Raw genomic sequence first — 24,166 nt, 5'->3', positions numbered from 1 at the left:
GCTGTTATCCCCTGACTGGCATGCTGGGGATATCACAGTGTAAGGCAGGGAGCTGGGCAGCCTTAAAAACGTCTAGTCAGAATGGAGTGGGACAAGGGCCCTGGCCCAGAGATAGGTGATGGTTGTAGACCTGAGACCTGTTTTGGCACTCAGGGAGTGGACCACGGAGAGACGATACAGGTGCAATTACCTAAAACTGTGACAGTTGAGATTAGGCACTTTCCTCATTCATTTAGGTAGTAACTATTTGGTGTTAGCCTAACATGCATGCTAATGGTATATCTTCAGAAAACTAGTATCTAATCTGAAAGTTATTTGTGCTGGGATTCTTTCTTCTGGTGGCGTGAGAAGGAGGAAACAAGAAACTGCAGTCATTGTTTTTTTTCTTTGCCTGGCAAGCAGTTTCATATTTGTGGTTTGTTTTCTCTACAAAAATTCAGAAAAAATTATGTACGTACATAATCATTTTCAATTTAAAAAGTGTTTGGAAAAAGTAATTCATTTAAAGCTCTGTAGTGTTAAATGTTTTTACAAGTGATAATCATATAACTCCACTAATACAGTATTTCCTATAAGTCAGAAAGATGGCGTGACAACTCAATTAGCCACTACTTGAATCTATGTGAGGACACTAGTAACAGCATTTGAATGTTAAGCATAAAAAGGTTAGTGACTAATATCCCCAATATTTTTAATTGTATACAGTCAAAGAGATTTTCCTTTAATGGAATTGCAGAAACAGAAGTATGCCTTGTTTAGCCTGTGAACAAGCTTGTGCTTACTGCTGCCAGTGTGAAACATATATATCCTGGTATAGCAGTCATCCAGACTTTGAATGAAAATAGTTTGCAAAATGCCACTGTACTATTAGTCAGATATTATTAGTCACCCAAGAAGGAACTCTGAGTTTAGAAATAAGAGTAGCATTTCTGAGCACGGAAACCGATTTGTCAAAACCCTTTAATAAAGTGAGCTCACAGCATCAGTAGACTTGCTCGTTTATTGGCTAGAAAAAATGCCCTTTTGTACCATATGTTTTGTGTGATTTCAATAGCAACTTTGGTGGTAGGCTAGTGTGGACAATTGAAGTGACCAACTGTGATTGTGCAACAGTCTTGCAGCTTATAAAATAACTGAGGCTCACCACCACCACATCTTGCCCCGCTGAGACTTTCATATAATCTTGAAAGCCACAATGAAAATGGATACATTCAGGTCTGAATAAAGAGAGGTCGCAGCAGGCCTGACCCTAAATCTAAACAATGAGACTGTAATGCAGGCATCCTTGTAATGGCATGACAGCTGTAGCATGCAGTGTTGTAGCCATGTGGGTCCCAGGATATTAGAGAGACAAGGTGGGTGAGGTAATATCTTGTGCTGGAACCAACTTCTGTTGGTGAGAGAGACAAACTATTGAGCTTACACAGAGCTCTTCTTCAGGACAGATGTAGGTCTGGTTAGCCTTCACTGTGGCTGTGACTGATAGCTTGCAATTTTCTGACAAGATGTATAACATTTGCAGTTTCATTCAATTTGCAAGCTTTGAATTTCTAAATTTCACTTAATCTGGAAGATGCACAGCTCTTTTTTGTCCACACTGGCTTACCCCTTATGGAAAAGTCTTGTTAATTTTTTTTTAAAAATGGATGCTTCTATAATCCATGGATATCATTGATCTAACAGAGCAGATATTCTTGTTGTAAGCAATAAATTACAGAATTTATTATAGACTTCACGGGGGTTACTAATACAGTAAATATTTAAAATTAGGGTAATATTTACTAGCTACACACAGATGCTTTCCTGATTGTTTCAAGTGTGTTGTCTCAGTTGTATTACATTTATTTACACAGCAACTTAAGCAAATTATACAATATTTAACTTACGCAGCACTGTAAAATTGCAATGGTATTCACTGCACATGTAGGTCTTTATCTGCACAGAGTTGGGAAGGCAGTTGCACCCCTCCTTTGACCCGAAGGGCTTTAGGAGCAGAGTTGGGGGAAGGGCCGCCCAGCCATGCTCTTCATGCACTGTCCTTTGCTAAACTCCCAGATAATGCACTCAAAACTGCTTTTTAACTATCAGTGTGCCTGCTCCATGGCAGATACAGAAAAGTTGTAAAGGAGCCAGTTAATGGCAGCATGACTCCTACTGGAGCTGAATTAGCAGGTGCAGAGGGAATTCAGGGAAGCAAAACAGAGGCTGCAGCCATTGATGCAGGACAGCTATTGCTTCCACAGATTGGGGAACTGGGAGATGGATTCCTAACTTGTATTGATTTGCAGGATCCCTTGGGGTAGGAGGCCTTGCCCCTTGCCAAATGAACAGTCTTCCAGTCTTCTCCCCCTTGAAAATGCAAAGAGAGGAAATCTTCCTTTTCCTTTGGTGCCCTCCTGCAGTTTTCTCCATGAGCAAGGGGCACCCTCTGGCATGGAAACATTTTCCTTGCCCACAGCGATTGTAAAGCTTAAGGCTGGAATGTAAGATTTTAGTCCTGAGTTTTCTAGCTTTAACCAGTTTGTATCACGCATATTCTTAGTATGTCATTTTAAACAGTTTTGAAAGAGCTTTTAATGAAACAGTTACTTAATACATGTCATCACTGTATTTACTGGAGGACTAAAGAGGTTTTCTAGTTCAGTTTGGATTGCTCAAGCAAAGAATATACTGTAGAATTGTTTAGTGTAGTATCCATGGCTGGCCACACAGTCACATTAAATTATTTCACCTCTATGGGCAACTGATGCTACTTACAGAAGTTTTTACTGGCAGCAATTTCAAATCAGCAAATAAAGCATAAATTCATAATATATTAATAATATGGAGGCAATTTAGCAGCTCCATAGGTAGAGTGAATTTTGCACTTAAAACAGGTTTAAGTTCCCTTGTATCAAAATGAAACCTCACATTCCCACCACATGTGCTTCAATCTGCAGGGAAATTTTGACTGACGGAGCAGAGGAAAGTTCTTTAAGACTGGGGTATTTTTGGCACAGGACTTTTAAATTCCATGTCTCCAGAGATCAGGTTGAGCCCTTGTCACTCCTGATCCAAAGTCTACTGATGTCAATGGTAGTCTTTCTACTGGCTTCAGTGGGATCTGGCTCAGTCCCTTGGAGTAAAATGCAAGGCCTCTCTGCAAAGCATTGCCGCCACCACCCCCTCAATAGAGAAGGCTATGAAAACACGGACAGTATTTATCTCCCATTTCCCTAATTATCTATCACCAGCACATCTCAGAGATCTCACCAGATGAAGGAAGAATTGAAATAATTTCTGCTTGAGAATCAGCAATTATTTCTTTTAATTACTGCAATTGGTGTCTAAATATTTTGGAGTTGAGCACATCACAAATGCCTAAGACAGATATAAAAATAGTTGTGCAACACCCATTTTTTAACAAACCTCTCATTTTGAAGTGATTTTAAAAATATCAAGGTTGGACCATGGAATAATGCTTGGTTAATTTCAAGCAATAAATCAAAATCAATGTTAGTTAAGCAAATGCAAAAAAAAAAAAAAATTATTTAAAGAAAAATTGCTTAAAAATTGCTAGTTCTCCCATCTCTACAATTTGATGATTAGTGGAAACCTTATAGTTCACATTTCTGCTCAAAGTAACTTTACCACCAAATTAAAAACCCCCTGCAGCTGTGAAATATTATTTCTCGTAGGCCCCAATTCTCCAGTTCATTGCACGTGGACAGATTGCTTGAGCCTACACAGAGCCTCACTGACATCAAACCCTTAACAAAACAGAGCTTCTATATACAGTGTATATTACAGAATGGAGCAGAATAGATTTACTGCCATTTTTCTTGCTCAAGAAAATGCTACAGAATGTATTTAGAACTTTTAGACTAAAAATATTTAAAGATTAGGGATATGGGGACATGGTTATAATGCAAATATTGACAAAAATTACAACCACACACACACACACCACTAGACTTTTCATTTTATGTTGCTACATGAAAATTCTTTTTGTGAAATAAATTCAGATAAGTTTGGAGGAGGAGGGGGGTTAAGTGAAAAATATATTCAAGAAGGGACTTGTGAATACTCTGAGGGGAAAAAAACAATATTTCAAAAATATTTTAAGAGTTTCCTAAGTAAAAATTACTGGTATAGTCTAAACTTGCCACGTAACTTTATAAACAGATGTGCTACTTCCACCCCAGTCATTGTTTTATTTATCTAGCTGACTTAATGCAAGTTTGTCTTACACAAAGCAAAAAGGAACACAATTGAAACTCCTATCCCAATTACAGGTTTCTTTGTTCTATTATAAACCTTACTTGACTGCTCTGTACTACTGCCCAGAAGAACAATGCATATATAAATCTCCAATTCCTGAAACGGAAGAGTGTCCTTCTGCAACACCATAATAGCTACAACAAACTGATTTGAGGCAAAAACAAAAAAATTAAGATTAATAATCCAGAAGGCTCACCCAATCATTACTTTAATTTTAAATCTAACAAGCCAGGCCAGGCCCCACTGCATTCTACATTTCTCTAGATAGCTGTAACTCTTGAGTACAAGTATAACTTCTCAAATAGCATAGATGCATAAGTTTTAAACCTTGAACAACAAAATAGGGGAGAAGGTAGAACTGAAGAACACCTCAGAACTCTGAATGGACAGTCAGAATTCCAAATGCTCAGATAGGAAATTGTTGGGCACAATGTAAGAACCTAGACTTCTGTCTTGACATCAAAAGCCCTCCATGGAATTGCTACCGAGCAATTCCATAAGCGTAGTTTGATTTCTTTATTTTGGGGAGGGGGGGGGAAATGGGAGCTCCAGTCAGGCCAATGTGGCTGCATGTTTGGGGGATGGGCAAAATCCATGCCTGCCTCAGGCTTGCAGTTTGGGGGGAGGGACAATGACCCCACTAACCACCCCCAAACTACACCAATGAGCAATTCTCTGTTCATCCACAACCATGAACCCTCTCAATAGCTGCATTTCACAGGAACAATAAGACTATAGGGGGAGGATTGTGAACGAAGGAGGACGACTTTTATTGGAGCTACATCTAGACTATACTATAGAACTCACTCTTCCAAGGCATAAGAATGACCAAGGACCTCACCACTTTCAAAACTAGATGAAAAACTCATTTTTTATTTAAACTTTTCACTCACAACACTCCTAGCCACACTTGTGAACTAATCAAGCTATTTATCCTACAGAATAGGAAGGAAGGAAGAAACTGATGCTATTTCTAAAAACTTGAGAGGCACTTGAATACTACAGTGAAAGGGTCATAAATATCTAGATAGAGTGGATTAAAAAAAATCTCTTCTATCAAAAGAATATCTGCTAAATTGTGGTAATTAACAGTTATGGAGTCAGTGATTCCTTTGTATAAATCATCACATTCTGCTTATTGACCTATATATACTTAGATAGTATACATCAATGTTCAGCAACACCATTCTGTTATAAAGTACCTTTTGTCTTGAATGATTACATCATAATATAATATTTAAATCTGCAAAATGATTCAACAAACTTTCTCAACCATAAACATGAAGTGTTAAATATTTTCCTGGCTTTTCTTTTTGATGCAAGAATCTTTCTGCTTCTTCATTGTTGTATAGAATCTTTGTTCCATCCATATTGCAATTTCACAGCTAAATATCAATAGGGTCATAAATATTCAGGTTATGTAATAAAGATAGTCAAAGCAGCTGATAAAATTCTCTTACTGTTCATTTACAGCAGCTGGGAAGGCCTTGCCAAATGTTGCTTTACATAATAGGTCATGATGTTCTGACTGCATTAAGCTTTCTGATCACTTTTTTTTATCTGCTACAATTTTTGAACACTACATTTGAGACACTGAAAACACCATCCAGTGGATTTAGAAGCAAGTCTTTTGATGCCCACACATATTTCAAAGGTTTAAAAGATTAAAATGTCAAAGAAGTCAGCCTTTTGTTAATATGTTTGTACTTTTTGCATTTTGTGATACAGATACAACAGTGACTTTCAAATATTTATCCTCCCTATTTTAGGTCCATAAAATCTTTGTCTCCGATAAAGTCACTTCTACATTTTAAAGCTTGTTTTGTTTAGACTATTTTGTTTGAACTGCACACACACACAGAAAAGTAAAATAGCATGTATCTGAAAGGACTTCACTGCAACAACTTTAAAGTATATCCATTACCATTAAATCATACCCATTACCGTATCCATCCAAGACTAACTGTATTTTATCCTCCTAATTCTATCAAAGTCAAGTTGTAGTTCTTGACTAGTTTCAATAGATAATTATTTGTATTATTGTAGATTATCAAGAAGCTTGGGGGTCTTAAGTATGGGTCAGATCCTTACTCAAATGAGCAGGCACACTGATAGTGTCTAGGGACTAGGAATCAGTTATGAACATCTATTCAAATGAGGAAAGACTTGTAGTGCTCTTCATTCATATTGTATATTTTCATGATACAATAAAACCCCAATCCTGTAGTCACTTACACACATAAGTAATGCTGGGAAGGTCAGTAGCCCCAGTGAGGTCAACATACTCATGTGTGTAAAATTAAGCATGGCCTTGTTTGCAGGACTGAGGCCTACAGCTGTTACAAACACTTTATAAAAGAAAGCAGATACCAAACCAGACAATTACCACCTTTCCCCACCCCAAGTCATACAGTGGGTCCAGCTCAACAGCCAGTGACATCACAGTCTTGCATTAGTTAGTAATTGTCCATGGTAATGGGACCCCCCTCACATAGTGATGGTCTACCTTGTGCACTAACAGATAAGAAAGCTAGAGCATGGGAGGTAGCTTGACTGGTAAACATTAGCAAGTTTCTAATCACTCAAAGTCTCACTGGAAAACAAATCTTACTAAGGAAACCACCAAATAATACGCTCCTCATTTGGCATTCTTAAGTCTACACTGAATTATATGGAAACTAGCACTTCCACTGTGCCACAATCCTTCTAATAGCTTCTTCCAAACCTTCAGTAGAACTAGTGGCAATCAGTTCTAATTTAGGCCTGGTGTAAGTGAACAGTAAATTGAAATCAATTTAATTATACCTGGCTTACATCAGGGCTAAGTTGGGTCCTGAACTTGGACCAGGAAGGGAGAGATTGAACATCTGTGACAGATTAGGAGTTTTGCTTTTGTCAGAGTGTAATAGAGCTGATCATCCAGGACCAGAAACCTTATAACCAAAGTCAGTCCTGTTGTTCACCTCCTATAACATTGTTACCATTTATATTGCAGTAGCTCCTGTGATTGCCAGTCATAGACCATAACCCTACTGTACTAGGCATTGTGCAAATACATAAAGATTTTCCTTGTTCCAAGGAACTTAAAATATACCTGCCAATAGGGCAAAAGTTGCCATGCAGCCTCTCCTCCATACTACATGATGCAGAAGACATTAGGGGATAGTCTTCTTGATCACTTCTCCATGATCACACATACTATCAACCTCCCATTAATCAAATAATGCCTCTGTGGCAACTGCAGCAATTGCTAGCCTGGAAAATTCATATTTGGAAATAATGTATTTTCAGCTCTCTTAATGCAAGTTAGCAGGTGGCAACAAGGAGGATAAGCCAACATCACGTGACTAGCAGGTGCACTGCAGATCATGTACCACAGTTTAGAAACCAAATGTGTTAATGCAAATACTTACCGTTTGAGTGCATTCATGTAAAGACAGTTTACAAACGCGGAGATTAATCACACCCCTACAACAATATACCCCTTTAATTACTTGGATGAAAACGAGACAGAGGAATATTTAAAAATATTGTAAAATAAGAACTGCATCTGGTCCAGGACAAAAAAGATGCCCAATCAATATTAAAATATTAGAAATCAGCAATTAGATATGGGTAAGAGAGAAAGTGAACCTTCTCTTGCTGAACACAAAATAAATCTTAAGCAGCCCTTCAGAAACATACCAGAAGTGTCTTCTCAAACCCCTCTTTACAAGCTCATCAGAGTCTTCTGACATTCAGTTTCATTCTTCTTGTTTACCTCTGACATTGAAGCACACACCTGAGCTATGGTACTTTGCATACAACTGTACAGTCAAGCTTGCTTACAAAGTGAGGTTCACTTCATCACAGGCAGATGAAATATGACAGATTGGTTAATTGTCATAAGTGAACTCAACTCACTTCTCCTCCTTCCCACTAAATATATTATGATTGGAGCTGGATGAGTAGTACAAACAAACATTTGTTGTTATTTGATTGAGTAAAAGCTTCAGTTTTGCTCCAGGTGCTATTTGTGAGCTCTTTCTCCTCTCTTCTCCTTACTTTCCACCAACATTCATTGGGATAAATTTTTGTGGCAAAAGTTTTTAGATGGCCATTGTGAAAGGTTTGAGAGCCTGGGAGTCAGGCAATCAGGGAGCAGAAATATCATGCATCTTTAGATGACTGGTTACACAGGATGAATAGCAAAGTACAAATAGAATACTCAAAACAAAAACTCAGGACTGAAGTATGTTGCACAAGCCTTTCAATTAATTTTGAATAAACCTCAGGTTTTTGTTTGTAGAAAATTCAAACAGAAAAATTTGTTGAAAGATAATAGCTTACACATTAGGAACAAGGATATTGCAATTCAGAAGTTATTCTTTTTGTTAAAATTGGATGCAGTCTTCAGATATATGCATTATCAGGCTATTTTAGTTCAGGACGACTGTTCCTCTCTAGAGATTTTATACCCATTGTTATTTATTCTTGAAGATATCTACTACTTTAATGAGCGTGCTGAACAAAAAAATTATCCTCTAGATTTTTTTCAAACTGATTTAGTAAAACAAATGATTACTTATAAAAGCAATTTTGTTTTTACTTTAAAAAGTAGTACAAGCATGTGGAGAGTGGAGTTCCCTTATTTATCCAGAGAATAAGTAGAGCAACCACACATACTTTCCAGTAATAGAATGCCAAATGTGTGTCTGTCTATCACATTGTAGAGGAACTACCTCCAAGGGCAAATCAACCTCCAGGACCCAGAATTTCAAAGGCCCTGATTTCAACGGAAGTGAGGTGCCTAATTACCTTTCTAGATCTAGGCCCAAATGCCTATTGAGTCCGTGGCCTGTGAATTTGTTTGCAGGCCTGCCAGCCACAAGACTTTTTGTAAAGTGAAAGCCTACCTGTTCCGTTTAAACTGAACTAAGATCTCCCACTCATACCATGTAGGTCACCTGGCAGCTTTCAGGTGGCATCAATTTAGTCATTACTAACCTATGCTGGATTCCAGCTGGCAATCTGTAGGAACTATGCTATATATTCTATTACCAATCTCCTGAGCCATCCTGCCCCTATGTTGTTAGCATTCCGCTGAACTGACAATAAGGAGTTAATTTTTCAAATCTCTATCGTTTGCTTCATGTTGCAGTTCTTTTGCCCTCTTGAGCTGTTTAGAGAGGTTGCCTGAAGTGTATTATCAAACCAATTGCATAAGCACCTTTTGTTTAAGGTCTCACAGAGCAGGGCTCCTCTCTGCAAGAGGGGCAAAATCTGCTGTCTACCATTCTAAAAGGTAAGTTTGCACACATTAGCTACTGTTATCTTCATTGGCACCAGTAAATGACTAGCTCTATAAGCTGTACTACATCTCTCATTATGGAGGCACTCCTGATCTCTGCAATATGAATGTTGTAGTTGTGACCAACTTGTCAACATATGTAAACAGATTTCTTGATGACAGCATGTTTATCGTAATAAAGAAATAATGTGTCTGATAATGGAAAGGAAGAACAAAGCTTGCCAACTTGTTGTATTTAAGATTGATTACATATTACCAGACACCAACACACACTGGAGCTAAGCTCCCTCTTAAATGACAGTGTTTTAAAGGGCTCCAGATGCCACACAGAAAAAATGTTTTTAGAAATTGTATTCGAAAATACTTCTGCTGATGTATTGATTTTCATATTTCTCTTTAGTTGCATTACTATGCACATCAGCATGAAAATGGAAATTTTGTTTCTTAAGGCTTGTTGGTTTCTACTCAGAGCTCTTGACCTGCGAAGGCTCAAACTTCCGACAACGTCACACTTTCAAATGGCTAAAAACCTCAAATGAAGACTGTTACTAACCCCCGCTCCTGACAACCAAACCCAGATTCAATATTTGGCAATACTTTGCAGTTACATACAGATAACAGCAGATCAGTATGAATGGAAGTTTTTTGTCTCAAGTGAATACTGTAACTTGATTAAATGAGAGAAATGGCCAAGATGCTCCTACTGCTTAGTTTTTGCCTTAAGTCATAGGGCTGTAAGTTTTACTCAACTTTTAGTCAGGCAAAACACCCACTGATATTAGTGATCATTTTCCCCCAAGTAAGAACTTCAGGATTTGACCCATAATGATTAGTTTGTGACAGCACAAATGGTTGATGAGGAAGGGATTATAAAGTCAACTACAATGTCACAAGTTCAACTAAGAAGGTGCACATAAAAATCTTCCTATCGGGAACTGTTATAACAGAAATCATTTGGAAGAGTGGAGGAGGAGAAGGTAGCAATAACTGTTGAAAAGCCAAAAGAAGAACAGGAGTACTTGTGGCACCTTAGAGACTGTTGAAAAGCCTTCTCTTTTGGAGATAAGAGCATATTGGAGAGGAGACCATTGGTGGCCAGATATACAGCAGCAAGCCACTATATTGGACTCCCTAGTCTTTCTATTTTCTATGCAGCAGACCTTTTCCCACTCGGAGCTTCATTAAGATTTTAATTTAAGAGTATCTGTTGAGATTAATAACACTTTTGTTCTATTTTCTGTCTTGACACTCAGGGTCTGACTAATTTTAATCAACTGTTAGTTGGAAATTAGACATCAATATACAAAACCATTCTGAATAAAACCACATACTATATACAATCCTTTCACATTGATATCTAAGACCCAGTAGTCTACTCATGGCAAAGCCAATAAGAATCAGAATATATAAATTCTTAACACCTCATTGGCAATCCAGTTACCATGCAAGATGTATTACTTCTATGCACTGTGAAGGGGGAAGCGTGTTGTGCTACTTGTGAAATTTAGATATCGACTAACAGAGGAATGAGAAACTAGAAGCTCCCTATTTTCATACATATTCTGAAAATATATCTATATGCTGTTAAAAAAGGACAATGGTAAAGTTGACAGGATTAAATTAATCCTAGGTTTGTTTTGGTTCACAGCATACACATTACATTGTTTCTAATGAACAGGGAGAGAGCTGATACATGAACACTGGCTGTCACAGCCCTGAGTTCTTTATTGGTTTGCCCCATTGAGCAGCTCAATTTTTAGTTGTGATTAAGGAAACAGATTATTTAGATAGAGGGGAAAAAAAGCAATGATTCCAATTTCTTGCTCCTCAGACACACTGCCTTGTTAAGATAAAGAATTAAATAAGCTGTATTTACAAAAGCAATTAAAAATATACCAGTGCATTTCCTTACAATTTTTTCTTTCCAGTTTGCCTGGATACTGGACTATGTATTGCTCCATTTATGTGGATTTACAAACAAAAAGAGAAAAGTAGATTAAAGCAGCAAGGCTTCCGAGTACATTACAGCAGCAATATACTGTTAACAGAACACATGTTGAATCTTTCAAATGAACAAAGACTGAGTCAGTTGAGCAGTCTGGACAGTCTATTTACATGAAATTGCAATACTCATTTATTTTTCCATGCTGGCTAATTACATAAAGGGTTACAATCATTACTTCCTGGAAGTCATCATCCAGTAAGTCAGCTACACTTGTTTTTATTCCAAATATGACTTACAAGAAATACTGTATCATAACGGCTCCAATTGTTAATTCTTGTAAATATACTTATGTTTCTCAGAGGAAAAAAGGCATTTTATGTACATTTTCAGGTGGTCTTTTTTTTTTTTTTTTAAATATACTATATTCAACAGCAATACCTTTCCACAGTCTACCCACTCACTACTACTAATGCATTTGTAGGGGAAAAATCTCAGGAAATTACAACTGAAACTCAAATAAGTTTTATTAGTCATACAAGTTATAAACAAGAAAAAAGCTCATTGAAAATGTATGCATAAATACCTGTTTCTAGACAATCCTGGTAGAACTCTCATGACAGAGAAAGAACAAACTTCCATTATTTTCTCCCACTATCAAGATTATTAAAAAAAACCCACAACCTCCAGAAGTCCCACAATTTAAGCTATGCATGAGTACACATACCTGCTTTTTCCGGAGGAAGTATAATCAAGGAATATTTGCATATGTAACTACATATAGATAATGTAACATAGCATAGAAATTTCCTCAGCATCATTTTGATATGGTCACCTGAGAGTTACAAAGCCATAAACTAATTATGCAGGTCATCCCAGCTCATACTGTTGACACCTTTATATCACAGTAGTACATCATAATGCACTCTGTATATGCCAAATTTTCTAAGGGTACATCTTCACTACCCGCCGTATTGGCGGGTAGCAATCGATTTATCCGGGATCAATATATTGCGTCTCGTTAAGACGCGATATATCGATCCCCAAATGCGATCACCGTCGACTCCAGAACTCCACCAGAGCGAGCGGCGGTAGCGCAGTCGACGGGGGAGCCATGGCCATTGATCCTGCGCTGTGTGGACCCCAGGTAATTCGATGTAAGATACTTAGACTTCAGCTACGCTATTCGCGTAGCTGAAGTTGCGTATCTTAGATCGATCTCTCCCCCACTGTAGACCAGCCCTAAGAGAACTTTGAATGATAGCTCGCTGACAGAGCAGGAGCACTGTAAATCAGGTTGCCTTCACACCATGAAGGTAGGCCTTGAAGGAAGAAGAACATCAATATGTTTCAGAAATATCTACAAATTAATCAAATGTAACTTTTCCCTATACAAAGATTATTTTGAGATCCAATACCTCCGGATTTAGCAGGGCTAGACGCAAATACTTGGTACCTCCCCTTTCCAATGGGGTATAAAGTTCCCATTTCTAGTTCCAGTGGTCTGCAAGATACTTGACATTAAGCTTGTTACTACTCAAAGACAGATACCACCCACCTTCCACATTCGTCTGGTATAATTTTGGGTGGAACTGCCACATTTCTGGGAGAAAAAAGTTGAAATATCCTTGTCAGATTGGGACAAGAGGGCAGAGATTTGCTTTCCTTTTTAAAAAAATAGCAGCTACTTCAAACTGTTCAAGAGTATTAGAAGCAGTCCTGAAGCACACTGATTAGTGGGCAGATTAAAAAGCAAGATAGATAATAAATTGCTGAGTTATGCAACAAGCAACATGGATATCACCAACATGTATCTGGTGGGTGTTTTTATATTTAGATGTTTTCCAAGACTGATTGACCTGACCACATTGCAGTTAGTTTTCACAAACTGAAGAATATATTAATTCATGAGGCATTGGGTGGCTCAGTGGATAAGTTACGGGAAAAGGAAAGTTCTCTTTGGCTCAATAATGATGGAAGAGGAAAATTGAAATACAGTATAAAAAAAATAATCTTCCTGATAAGGATACTCCTCTCAGGCTGTAGCATCATCTCTCAAGACAACTGATGGAAGCCCAATCACTACAGTCATTTAAAATGGGACTGAAGATATAACAAAAATGAACTATAGTGAATAATCCTGCATTGGCAGATGTATTATTTGTCAACAATCTAGTCACATTTACTACTATAGTGCTGCAGGGCCTACCAAGCATGGGGATGCATTATAGTAGGCACTGAACAGCGAAGCAAATGGTCCCTGCCCTGAAGAGCTTACAATCTAATTAGACAAGACAGACAAGGTGGAGAAAGGGGTATAACACAGAGTCAACAATGTGTTGGCAGAGAACGTCATTTTAGTGACACTTTTTAAGTTGGGTTTAGCTAAATGGAAAGAAAAAGGGAAGGGAAGAGGGGCAGGTACAGAGTGAAGTCAAGGTGAAGACACTGAGGGAGGAGGAGGGTTTGAGCAAACAGCCAGTCAGCATAAGGCAGAGAAAAGTCCAGTAAAAACTGTTGAAAGTTCTCTGAATGTCTAGAGGTTCTAGATTTCACTGATTCTGGAGTCTCTAGCTGGCTCCGCTCTGCATTCTTCCTCCTCCTTCTTCCACATAGTGGAGGAGTTCCAAGGGAAGATGAGACACCACCTGGGGCCTAGTGCCCCCAGTGTGTTTGTGTGTGAGAGAGAGAGTCTCCCCTGCAGTTCTGAATCTGTGCGTGTGCACACATGCATATAATAGGTCTTTTCCATCTCTAGTTTGTGATTTGATGAAAATTGCCATTATCATTTGAACCAGTTTAATGACCTATGCAAAGCGGTAACAGTCCTCTTCCTTGTAACCCAGCTTTCACATAAGAACTGCCATCAGAGTTTGCATTCATTTTTGTCTAAAAGCTGAAAGGGTAAGGTGAGAAGGTGACTAAGCTAGTTTTCCTGCCCCAAGAATGGTCTTTCCAGAACAGGGGTAAAACACATTAGAATAGATTGTTGCCTACGGTAAGCAGTACAGAAAGGGCGTAACGTAAATTCTGACTAGTAACTGACAAAGTGAGAGAAGCTGGCTATGAGGCTTGTTTCCATCAGAAAAAAAAAAAAAGAATAAAAGAATCCTGATACTGGAGTATGGTTATGCAAATTGATGGAAGAGGCTAGATTGTTCCTTGAAACCTGAGCAGTAAGGGTAGATTATTAGAAACTAATCTAGATTAAATACAAACTCAGTTAGCATTAATTTCTACTCATAGGAGCACAGGGGTCAGAGGTGGGCCACTGACATTCTGTTAATACAGCAACATGCCATTGGTCCACTTGCACATGGCTTGGTGTGGCTGTCCCCTACCACTGTGACCAGTCTTGTCCAACATGCAGATGCCACACTGCCAGCAGAGGGTCAATGCTAAGAGCCTGTATAAGGGTCAGCAGAGGATGTCTTACTGTAGAGCAAGGGTGGGAAAACTTTTTGGCCTGAGGGCCACATCGGGGTTACAAAACTGTATGGAGGGCCAGGTACAGAAGGATGTGCCTCCCCAAACAGCCTGGCCCCTGCCCCCATCCACCCCCTGCCACTTCCTGCCCCCCCTCAGAACCTCCGACCCATCCAACCCCCCCACTTCTTGTCCCCTAACCGCCTCCCCTCCTAGGATCCCCCATCCCTAACCACCCCCGGGACCCTACCCCCTATCCAACCCCCGCTGCTCTGATCCCTATCCATACCCCCGCCCCTTGACAGGCCCCCCCCGGATCCCACGCCTATCCAACCCCCCCTGGTCCCCATCCCCTGACCCCATCCACACCCCCGTCCCTTGACAGGCCCCCCCCAGGACTGCCACGCTTATCCAACCTGTCCCCCCCATCCCCCAGAACCTCCACCTCATCCAACTACTTCCTGTCCCTTGACTGTCCCCCAGGACCCTCCTGCCCCTTATCCAACCCCCCGGCCCTGGCCCCTTACCAAGCCACTCAGAGCACCATGTCTGGCAGCCGCGCCGCCCGGCCAGAGCCAGACATGCTGCCGTGCTGCTCAGCTGGAGCGCACAACCCCGCAGCCCAGAGCGCTGCCCACATGGTGGTGTGGCTACGGGAGAGGGGGACAGCAGGGGAGGGGCCGGGGGCTAGCCTCCCCGGCCAGGAGCTCAGGGGCCAGGCGGACTATAGTTTGCCCACCTCTGCTGTACAGTCTTATCGCTGCTAGCCAACCTTTTCCAATGCTGACACCTATTGCCATTGGAGCTGCTCTGATTGGCAAGGGAACTGGTATTCATGGAATCTGAAATTAATTTAAGGAAAACAAAGCAGAAAGATGAATTGAGAAGCCATTCCGTCTGACCACAGAACCATTTCTGAGCTATCAGTCTGATGTTATTAGCAACTGATACTTTACTTCATAAAAAGTGACCAATAAAAAGATAATAGTAGGAAATTAAATGAACCTGAACATGATTTAGAACTTTACTATGCAATGCTGAAATATTGTGGAGAAAACACTTGGAAAGAACATCAGAAGAAACCATTGTACAGGATCCAAATTGCATTGGTTTCAGTGAGGTATGTGAGCACATTAAGAGGGAAGTTATATCTTTCACTATTAATGATTAAGTTGACAAAAGCCAATCACCATATTTAAGATAATTATGGTATCACTTATTTTACACACACACACACACACACACACAGGTAAGACCCGCCACATTCATGATTACTGGTTGTCTGTTCACATGTACTGAAGTGACCCAGATTCCATTCGCTCCAAGTGTCCACTGAAACACAAAAGATATGAAATGGAAAAAGGATGGTCTCATGGTTAAGATGCAGGACAGGGAGTCACATGTCCTGAGCCTATTCCTGACTCTGCCAAACAGATTTCCTTTGTGACTTTGGCCAACCCACTTATCTTCTTTGTAACAGAGTTTTCCTATCTGTAAAAAGGCAAAATTCATTACATGTTTTTAAAACATCTCAAAACCCTCAAGATGGAAGACCTTCATTTTGTAATATTTAAATTTACATTTAAATGATATTCTGAGTCTCCTGAACAGCTGCTTTGAACAGAAATAAGCATTTATTTTTAAATGGAGGTCACAGAACAATAGTACAGATAAATCACACGATCTAAAAGGTGTAAGAAAGGGCAAAGTATAAAGCCTATCGAAGTGCCCAATTACCAAAATGATAATTTTCAGTTAGTTTCTACTCTTGCTAGTTTTTGTTTTGTTTTTGTTTTGTTTTGCAGATACAAGAAAGTTAAGGAAATGTCCTGGATTGTACTTTGAAAGCCATGACAAATTCTTCCTGATGCCTTCCAGTTGAGAGGGAATCAATTTTTCCATTCATGGGAAATCCACAATTTCAATTTTTTTCAATTTCAGAATGGAACAAAGTCCCACAGATTTCAAGTTTCCAGCAAAATGAGAGTCAGAATTTATGGTTTTTTAAGGTCAATCGAAACACTGTTTCAATTTTTCCTTTCTAAATTTTATATCTAGAGTTTGTCTGAGGAATTTCAAAGAAAACTGGAAAAGGGTTATGTCATTATATCTCGTTTAAAATGTTTTCAAAACCAAATGAATTTTTGTTATGGGTTTTGGTTTTGAAACTATTTTATATTATAAAATATATTGTAATATACAATAAAAAAGTTGAAATAAAAAACAAACATACATTTCAAAAATTTTCTTTGGAGAATTTTGATGTTTGGTTTTCATTCCAATTCAGAATGAAGCCAAATTTAAAATCCTTTGTGAAATGAAACCTCCATCCTCTGCATAGCTCTAATATAATACATAAATACAAAATTAAGTAGGAATAGAATGCTTTGATTTTCATTTCAAAACAAAATGTTTTGACCACACACCACTTTTTTCAATTTTTCTTTCAAAACAAAGTTTAATTCAAGCAGACATATTTCCACAAAATGTTTTGCTTTCCATGAATTGGCATTTTTCAACAGAGAAACGTTCTATTGGCAAGTTTTTAACCAGCTCCACTTCCAATCCTTAGTTAACATTAGACACACAGCTTCAAACATTCACAATCTTACAACAGAAGTGCTTGGATCAGGTAGTTAGTAAGCATGTTTCCTATTCACACCAAGTGAATTATACTTTGTGGAGGGTCAGTAAGGATATTTCTACACTGCAATTAAACACCCACGGCTGGCCTGTGTCAACCCACTCGGGCTTGGGCTATTGGGCTGTTTAATTGCAATGTAGACATTTGGGCCCTGGCTGGAGCCCGGGCTCCGGGACCCTTCCCGCTTGCTGGGTCCCAGGGCTTGGGATGGAGCCTGAGCCCGAATCTCTATATCACAATTAAACAGTTCCATAGCCCAAGCCCCGTGAGCCCAAGTCGGCTGATCCGGGCCAGCCACGGGTGTTTGCTTGATGTTTAGACATACCCTAATAGGACTTAAAGGGTGCCTAGGCCTATTTTAAAGGCTTATAGGGAATTTAAGTGCTGCACGGGTGTTGTGTCAGTCCTCTGCACAGGGCTCAATTTTACATCCCTACTTGTAAAGGAAATTTTTTTTTTTAAACCAGACAAAGTCAGATGTTCAAAAATCTCAGTAACTGATCAGTCACCATACAAAAGATACCAATATAGACCCCAAGGGATATGTCCTACTATTTGTCTAACTCTCTGGGTTCCTCAGTAAATCCATCAAATTGGTCTTACTTTAAATTAGTACATTAAGAACAGTGCCAGGAACCAGTTGATCTCTGAATAAAACCAAGAGTCAGGCTGAAGTAGACAATCAAGTGAATGAGTACATTTAAGCTTGAGAGTGCTACACATAATTCTCAGATAGGCAGGTATATTCATTCTCAGATGCTCCAGAGGGATAATAATACAGTTGGTACAGCCAAGAGTACATCTCAGCTGCTGAGCTAAATAGAACTTACTCCTGTTTCCTTTTAAAACATGTAATATTGTGTTAAACTGAAAATTGAGACATGTCTAGGACTTTTGAAGGTCAGTATTATGCTGTACCTTTATGTATTTTGCTCCAACACTACACAATTCTAGCTATCTCTGAGTGCATATCATTTTAGAAGGCCTTTTTGCTCTCCAAACACCCAAAAAGCAGACAAGACTAGAGTTTTGAAATTTTACAATCAGATGACATCTCATAAGAGTATATATGAATTGTAGACTGAATGGCATATGAAGCAAGTATAAATGAACACAATTGGCCCCCTCTAAGGTTCTTCCTCCATTTTGATGAAATTAATATAAGGAAGGTGCAAATCAGGTTGACAGACTTATTCAGATTATTGTAATTATTACTGATTTGAAGGACACAAGAATTCAAAATGAGCTTGACAAACAGAAGAATTGGTCTGTAATCCACAAGATGAAATTCTATAAAGAAAAGTATTATACTTAGAAAGAAAAGAAAACAAATCAAATGCACAATTACAAAAATGGGAAATAACTGGCTAAGCGGTAGTACTGATAAAAAGGATCTGAGGGTTACAGTGGATGACGAATTGAATGAGAGTCAGCAATGTAATATAGTTGCAAAAAAAAAGGCTAATATTCTGGGCTGTATCAACAGAAGTGTTGCATGTAAGACACGCAAGGTAATTTCCCCCTAAACTGAGCACTGGTAAGGCCTCAGCTAGAGAACTGTGTCTAACTGTAGAAGCCACACCTTAAGAAAGATGTGGGTACATTGGAGAGGGTCTGGAGGAAAGCAACAAAAAGGATAAAAAGTTTAGGAAACCTGACTTATGAGGAAAGCTTAAAAAAAAAAAAAAAAAAAAAACAACCTGGGGATGTTAGTATTGAAAAAAAGAAGACTCGGGGGGACCTGATAGTGATCAAATATGTTAAGGGCTGTTATAAAGATGATGGTGATTAATTGTTCTCCACATCCACTAAAGGTAGGACAAGACAATCAGCTTAATCCACAGCAAGGGAAATTTAGGTTTGATATTAGGAAAGGCTTCTAACTATAAGGCTAGTTAAGTACTAAATAGCTTACAAAGGGAGGTTGTAGAACTCCTACCATTGGAAGTTTTTAAGAGCAGGTTAGACAGACACCTGTCAGAGATGGTCTAGGTATACTTGGTCCTGCCTCAGTGCAGGGAACTGTACTAAATGAATTCTCAAGGTCCCTTCTATGATTCCAAGTCATTTCATTCAATTATCCAACAAGAAAGAGATCTGTCAGGCACATGCCCTACACTACCTTACCAATTTTAAGCTTGTCCTTAAGAACAACTGTCAAAAATGGATTTGAAATAAACTAAATCCTGAGAGCCCTCATAAAGGCTACTTAAATTAGAAAGTGACACAGCTAATCAGTTTAACAAAAGTATCTATTCTTAACAACAAAGTTACAGTACAACCAGCATTGCTCACTATACTCAAGTCTCACACTTCCAATGAATCACTGAATTTTAGGTTTATATGCAAGTGGCCTTTCTCCAACTATTCCCTACAAATTAAGGCCCCAACCTTGCAATCAAACCCAGTTAGGTCAAGTCTTGCACCTGGCATGGAATATCCCCAAAGTCAACGGGGCTGAGCATGGGTACAAGGGTCCACCCAAGTGGCTCTAACTGTAAGATCAGGACCAAAGACTCTATTGCCTTGCACTTGTTAGAGTTTAAGATTCTTATTTTAAATATTTTCTTTTTTCTGCAAATGTGATAGTTTTATTCCTGGTGACAAAAGCAGTCTTTAAGAACAACACAAATTACTGGCAGACCAAGTTTCTCATGGTGAGACGAGGGACCAGGTGAAACTGGAGTGGTATGTTCACATGCTCCACCCATGAATGAAATGTACCCTTTGTATTTCTGTTAGTTTGTAATTCTATCTGTATTTCTGAGGTTCTTGTATGAACTGCCTATACAATGAGTGAGTCTACTCATACAACTAGAAAAGTATTGCAAGTAATAACTTTCAGCTCACATAAGCTAGAAACTAATTAGCACAATATCTAATAGAACTGACTCTTAGTCAAGGAATTAACAGCACAGCAAGATATGTAAAGTAGGACATTGAAAGTCTTCATTTCCATATGTGGCACCACCACATACACAAACACACTTTACTAGCGATGTATAATAGAAGCCCATTTGCTCCAATAACATATTCAGATAAGTCTTGCAACTGGGTTTACACAAATGCATACATTTTGAGTTGTCAAATTCTGGAAGTTATGGCTTTTGGGACTGCAGCATTTAGGGACCAGAATGATCCCTGCGTCACACCAAACTGTAATCAGCACAGGACCTTGGTGGGGGGAAAAGGACAAAAGATGCCAGCTTTGTGCATGCTATATTCTAGGGACTGCTCTAATCCCCATATCTCTAGGGCAGCTTTAATTTATGTTGCTAGTAACAGTTCCCTAGGGGTCATAACACTAACCAGATATCATTGGAGGAAAAGGTGCTTGGGCCATGGCCCTTTTTCCCAGCATGCCTTGACACATCTATGCTGGACAAGTGGCACAGAGCTGGCTTTGTTGATTTTACACTACCTGACAGTTACCTTGCTATCTAACTAGGGCACCTTTATAGTCCTTTTGGGTTTCTCCAGTGAAAAGAGACCATATTGGGGGTCAGGACCTGACTCTAGTTTGTTTGTTTGTAATTTGTGTTTATATTTGCTTATCTGGCCTTGGAGATCTGTTGTGACATTACACAAATATTCAGTTAGTATTAAGAAAGTGATGCCAGAATGGGGAAAACAGATTTCCTGTAATCTGGAATTAAATTGTTATATAGGTCTTTGAAAAAGAGGCTGTGATTACATCCACAGGTCCTAGTGGATCTTTCTAAACAGCTTTGCTAAGGGCGTCATCACTTCAGCAGTGTCAAGACAACCATTGTACACATTCAGAGACACCACAAGGGAACAATGTGAACAAATCAAAATTCCTAATACATTAGGTTTATAAATGCATTGTGAAGTAGTGGCAATTATAAAGGGGGACTGTAACGCCTGAGGAGACAGTTTATAACCAGATGCCTTCACTACCCCAGTCTTTGTTTTTACTGAAATTTAGCTAATAATGAGGGGGGAGGTGGGGAGATCAGGCAGAGAAGGATAAAGACAACACCTCCCCTCAAAGCACAGTATCTTTTTAATTCTGTTAAACACAATGACGGTTTTCTTTTATTTCATCACAGTTGGTTGCCATGAAAATTCTGAACTTGAGATATCATAATCGTGATCTCATTGCAGGATCAAGTAAAAAGAGAAGATGGATTATGCAACTATTGATAATTCTGTTGGATTTCATAAACAGTTGTGAGGTACTCTCCCCATTTTCCAAAGCCTCATTTGGATCCACAGGCCCCAATCCTGAATATGTGGGGGGAATCTCTGCACCCACATAGCGGGGTTCCATGTGAGGGCAGGCTCTGCCCAGCATTTCACATAGCAGGATCAGGGCCCTAGTTAGTATTTGCTTACAAACTGTCTTTATAATATAGTCAGTGTTAAAGGCTTATGTAGCATTTTGAGCTGTTAAGACAAGTCTGTAGCTATCCATTGGCATACGTATCCACTGGAGTAGTATAAGCATTTCATTGAACAGCACAAGTTTTCACCCACCGTGTCAGTATGGAAAGGAACCAATATGTATCAAGGAACATGCACACCCCCATGTCATTAATTTATTGTCCTCTGTTCCACAAAACATATTTTTACAAAAAGAGACGGGTTTCCTTTCCTTTTGAACACTGAAGGTCTAAGGAATAGTAGCAGCTAAACCAAGACTCCAGCTGCACTGCTCTCAGCACAGTTCTTGGATGTAAAAATGTAACTAATTTTGAAGCTGAAACATTTATAATAATGAAGAGATTCATTTATTAATCAAGCAGCTACAGCACAACATACAAAGCAATCCTTGGGAAATACAGCCATGTGCATTACGAAAAGGGCAAGGCTTGCTATTGTCTTTCTTCAGTTTAACTGCCAAGCTTTTTAAAAGGTTACTAAACCTCACTGATTAATGAAAGGTGCATAATCTCAGCCAGACAGTTCATAAACATTCCAGCTGTAAATCAGTCCCCCGCCCGCCCTTCTCCAAACTGATTCCTGACAAATTATAAAGGGCGGCATGAGCGGCGTCTGCCTTCCCCTATCTTAAATGACACTGCTAAGGGAAATTAAGTTCAGCAATCACTCCGTTGTTTGAAGTGCAAATCCGGGCGTGTGAAATCGGTCCTCACCCCCAGTGTAGTGTGACTCCAGAATGACTCTGATCAGCATGTACAGTACAGCTCATTCAACTGAAACTCATCTCTTTACCCTCCCCCTCCCTACTCATTGTGATCGCTCTGGATTTTGTGATGAGCCTCAGAGGGAGCCCAAGTTAGGAACAGTGTCAGGCAGCGCGCACACACACACACGCACAAAGGGAGGGGGTATTTCTCTCCCCTCCCCCCTCTATTAACATCCACTTACCTTTCACTTGACTTTCATACTCCGCTATAATCTCTTTGTCCTTTTTGAATCTGCTTGGTGTGGACATTATCCAGGCGGCGTTTCTCCGACGAGCTCTGAAGCTGGGTCAAATGGTCATAAAGCAGAGCCCCGCGGGCAGCGAGGGGAGCGGCGCCCACACGCGCTAGCCCAGCAGCTGGGGGTGGGTAGGTGGCGACTAGACTAACCCTGGCGCGGGCACCATCTCCTCCAGCCACGGCAAAGAGAGCCCAGCCCCGGGGGCAAGGCGGGGTGGGAGACAGCCGCGGCGGAAGACCCGCTCCCTCTGCACGGGGCTAGCGCCGAGTCCCGCTGCTGCCCCGCACCGCTGTCATGTCTCCACGCACCAGAGGAGGAGGGGTGGGGCGGACAAAGGGTAGGGGCGGCCGGGTCAGCTCCTCAGCAGCCACGGGTTACTCCAGCTGTTGCCGCCGGCTGGGAGAGCAGCGAGCTGACTAGCCCGAGGCGACAGCCCCACGCGCCGCAACTCCCCAGCTCCGGGCCCGAGGCGGAGAGGCGTCCCTGGGGATAAAGTTCTCGCCTCCGGCGTGTCTCTCCCGCCCCGCGGCGCCCGCTCCCCCTGCTGCTGCTGGTCTGGGGCAGGAACCCGGACTGCGTCTCCGCCGCCAGCCCACAGCCGCCGCTGCCAGCGACCCGCCCACCCCGCCGGCAATGGGCAGGGAGGGAAGCTCGCACGCTACCCCCCCGGGCGAGCAAGCGCCGGGCTCTCGGCGTAGAGCGAAGCCTCTGGCGGCCAACCGCAGCCGCCACGCCTTCCCGGCCCCCCAATGGAGGGGAAGGGGGAGGCCCCAGCAAGCTAGGCTGCCCGGCTGCCTCCCGTGGAGCAGCCCAGCCCCGGAGGCTGCTGAGCCAGCCTCGGCTTTGGCAGGGTCGGATCAGCTGCTGCAGCCGGTGTCCGCTCCCGAGAGCATATGGTGAGCGGGTGTGAGCTGGGGAAAGGGGTGTGAGACGGAGATAAGGTGATGGAAAGCCCTTGATCCTGGCGTGGAAAGTTAAATCCACACGCTGCAGCAGCCGCCGTCGCGGCGGAGCCATATGGAGAGGGGAGGAGGAAGGTGGGCAGGCTGGGAAGAGACCATTTAGTTTGAGGATCACGTTTACTTCCCCGCTACATTGTTTCTTCTTGTTCGTTTTCAGTAGAGGTCACGCCCTCTACCCCTCCACTCCTAGTACCGCAAACGTCGGGCAGCACGAGACACTGGAGGGCTAG

At 40.6% G+C, this 24,166-nt stretch overlaps 1 protein-coding gene across 2 annotated transcripts in view; it reads right to left on the bottom strand.

Annotated features, from left to right (window-relative positions):
* Positions 1-23,625, bottom strand: part of SRGAP1 (SLIT-ROBO Rho GTPase activating protein 1) — a 245,843-nt gene extending 222,218 nt beyond the window's left edge. For both annotated transcript variants that reach the window (XM_054025469.1, XM_054025478.1), the window contains exon 1: positions 22,918-23,625. In XM_054025469.1, the coding sequence (XP_053881444.1) occupies positions 22,918-22,984 (67 nt within the window). In that variant the 5' untranslated portion in view covers positions 22,985-23,625. The remainder of the gene's footprint in view (positions 1-22,917) is intronic.
* Between the last annotated feature and the right edge of the window lie 541 nt (positions 23,626-24,166).

The sequence above is a fragment of the Malaclemys terrapin genome, chromosome 1 (genome assembly GCF_027887155.1).
Source record: "Malaclemys terrapin pileata isolate rMalTer1 chromosome 1, rMalTer1.hap1, whole genome shotgun sequence".
Classification (NCBI taxonomy): domain Eukaryota; kingdom Metazoa; phylum Chordata; order Testudines; family Emydidae; genus Malaclemys; species Malaclemys terrapin.
This window is presented reverse-complemented; position numbering and strand designations above follow the sequence as displayed.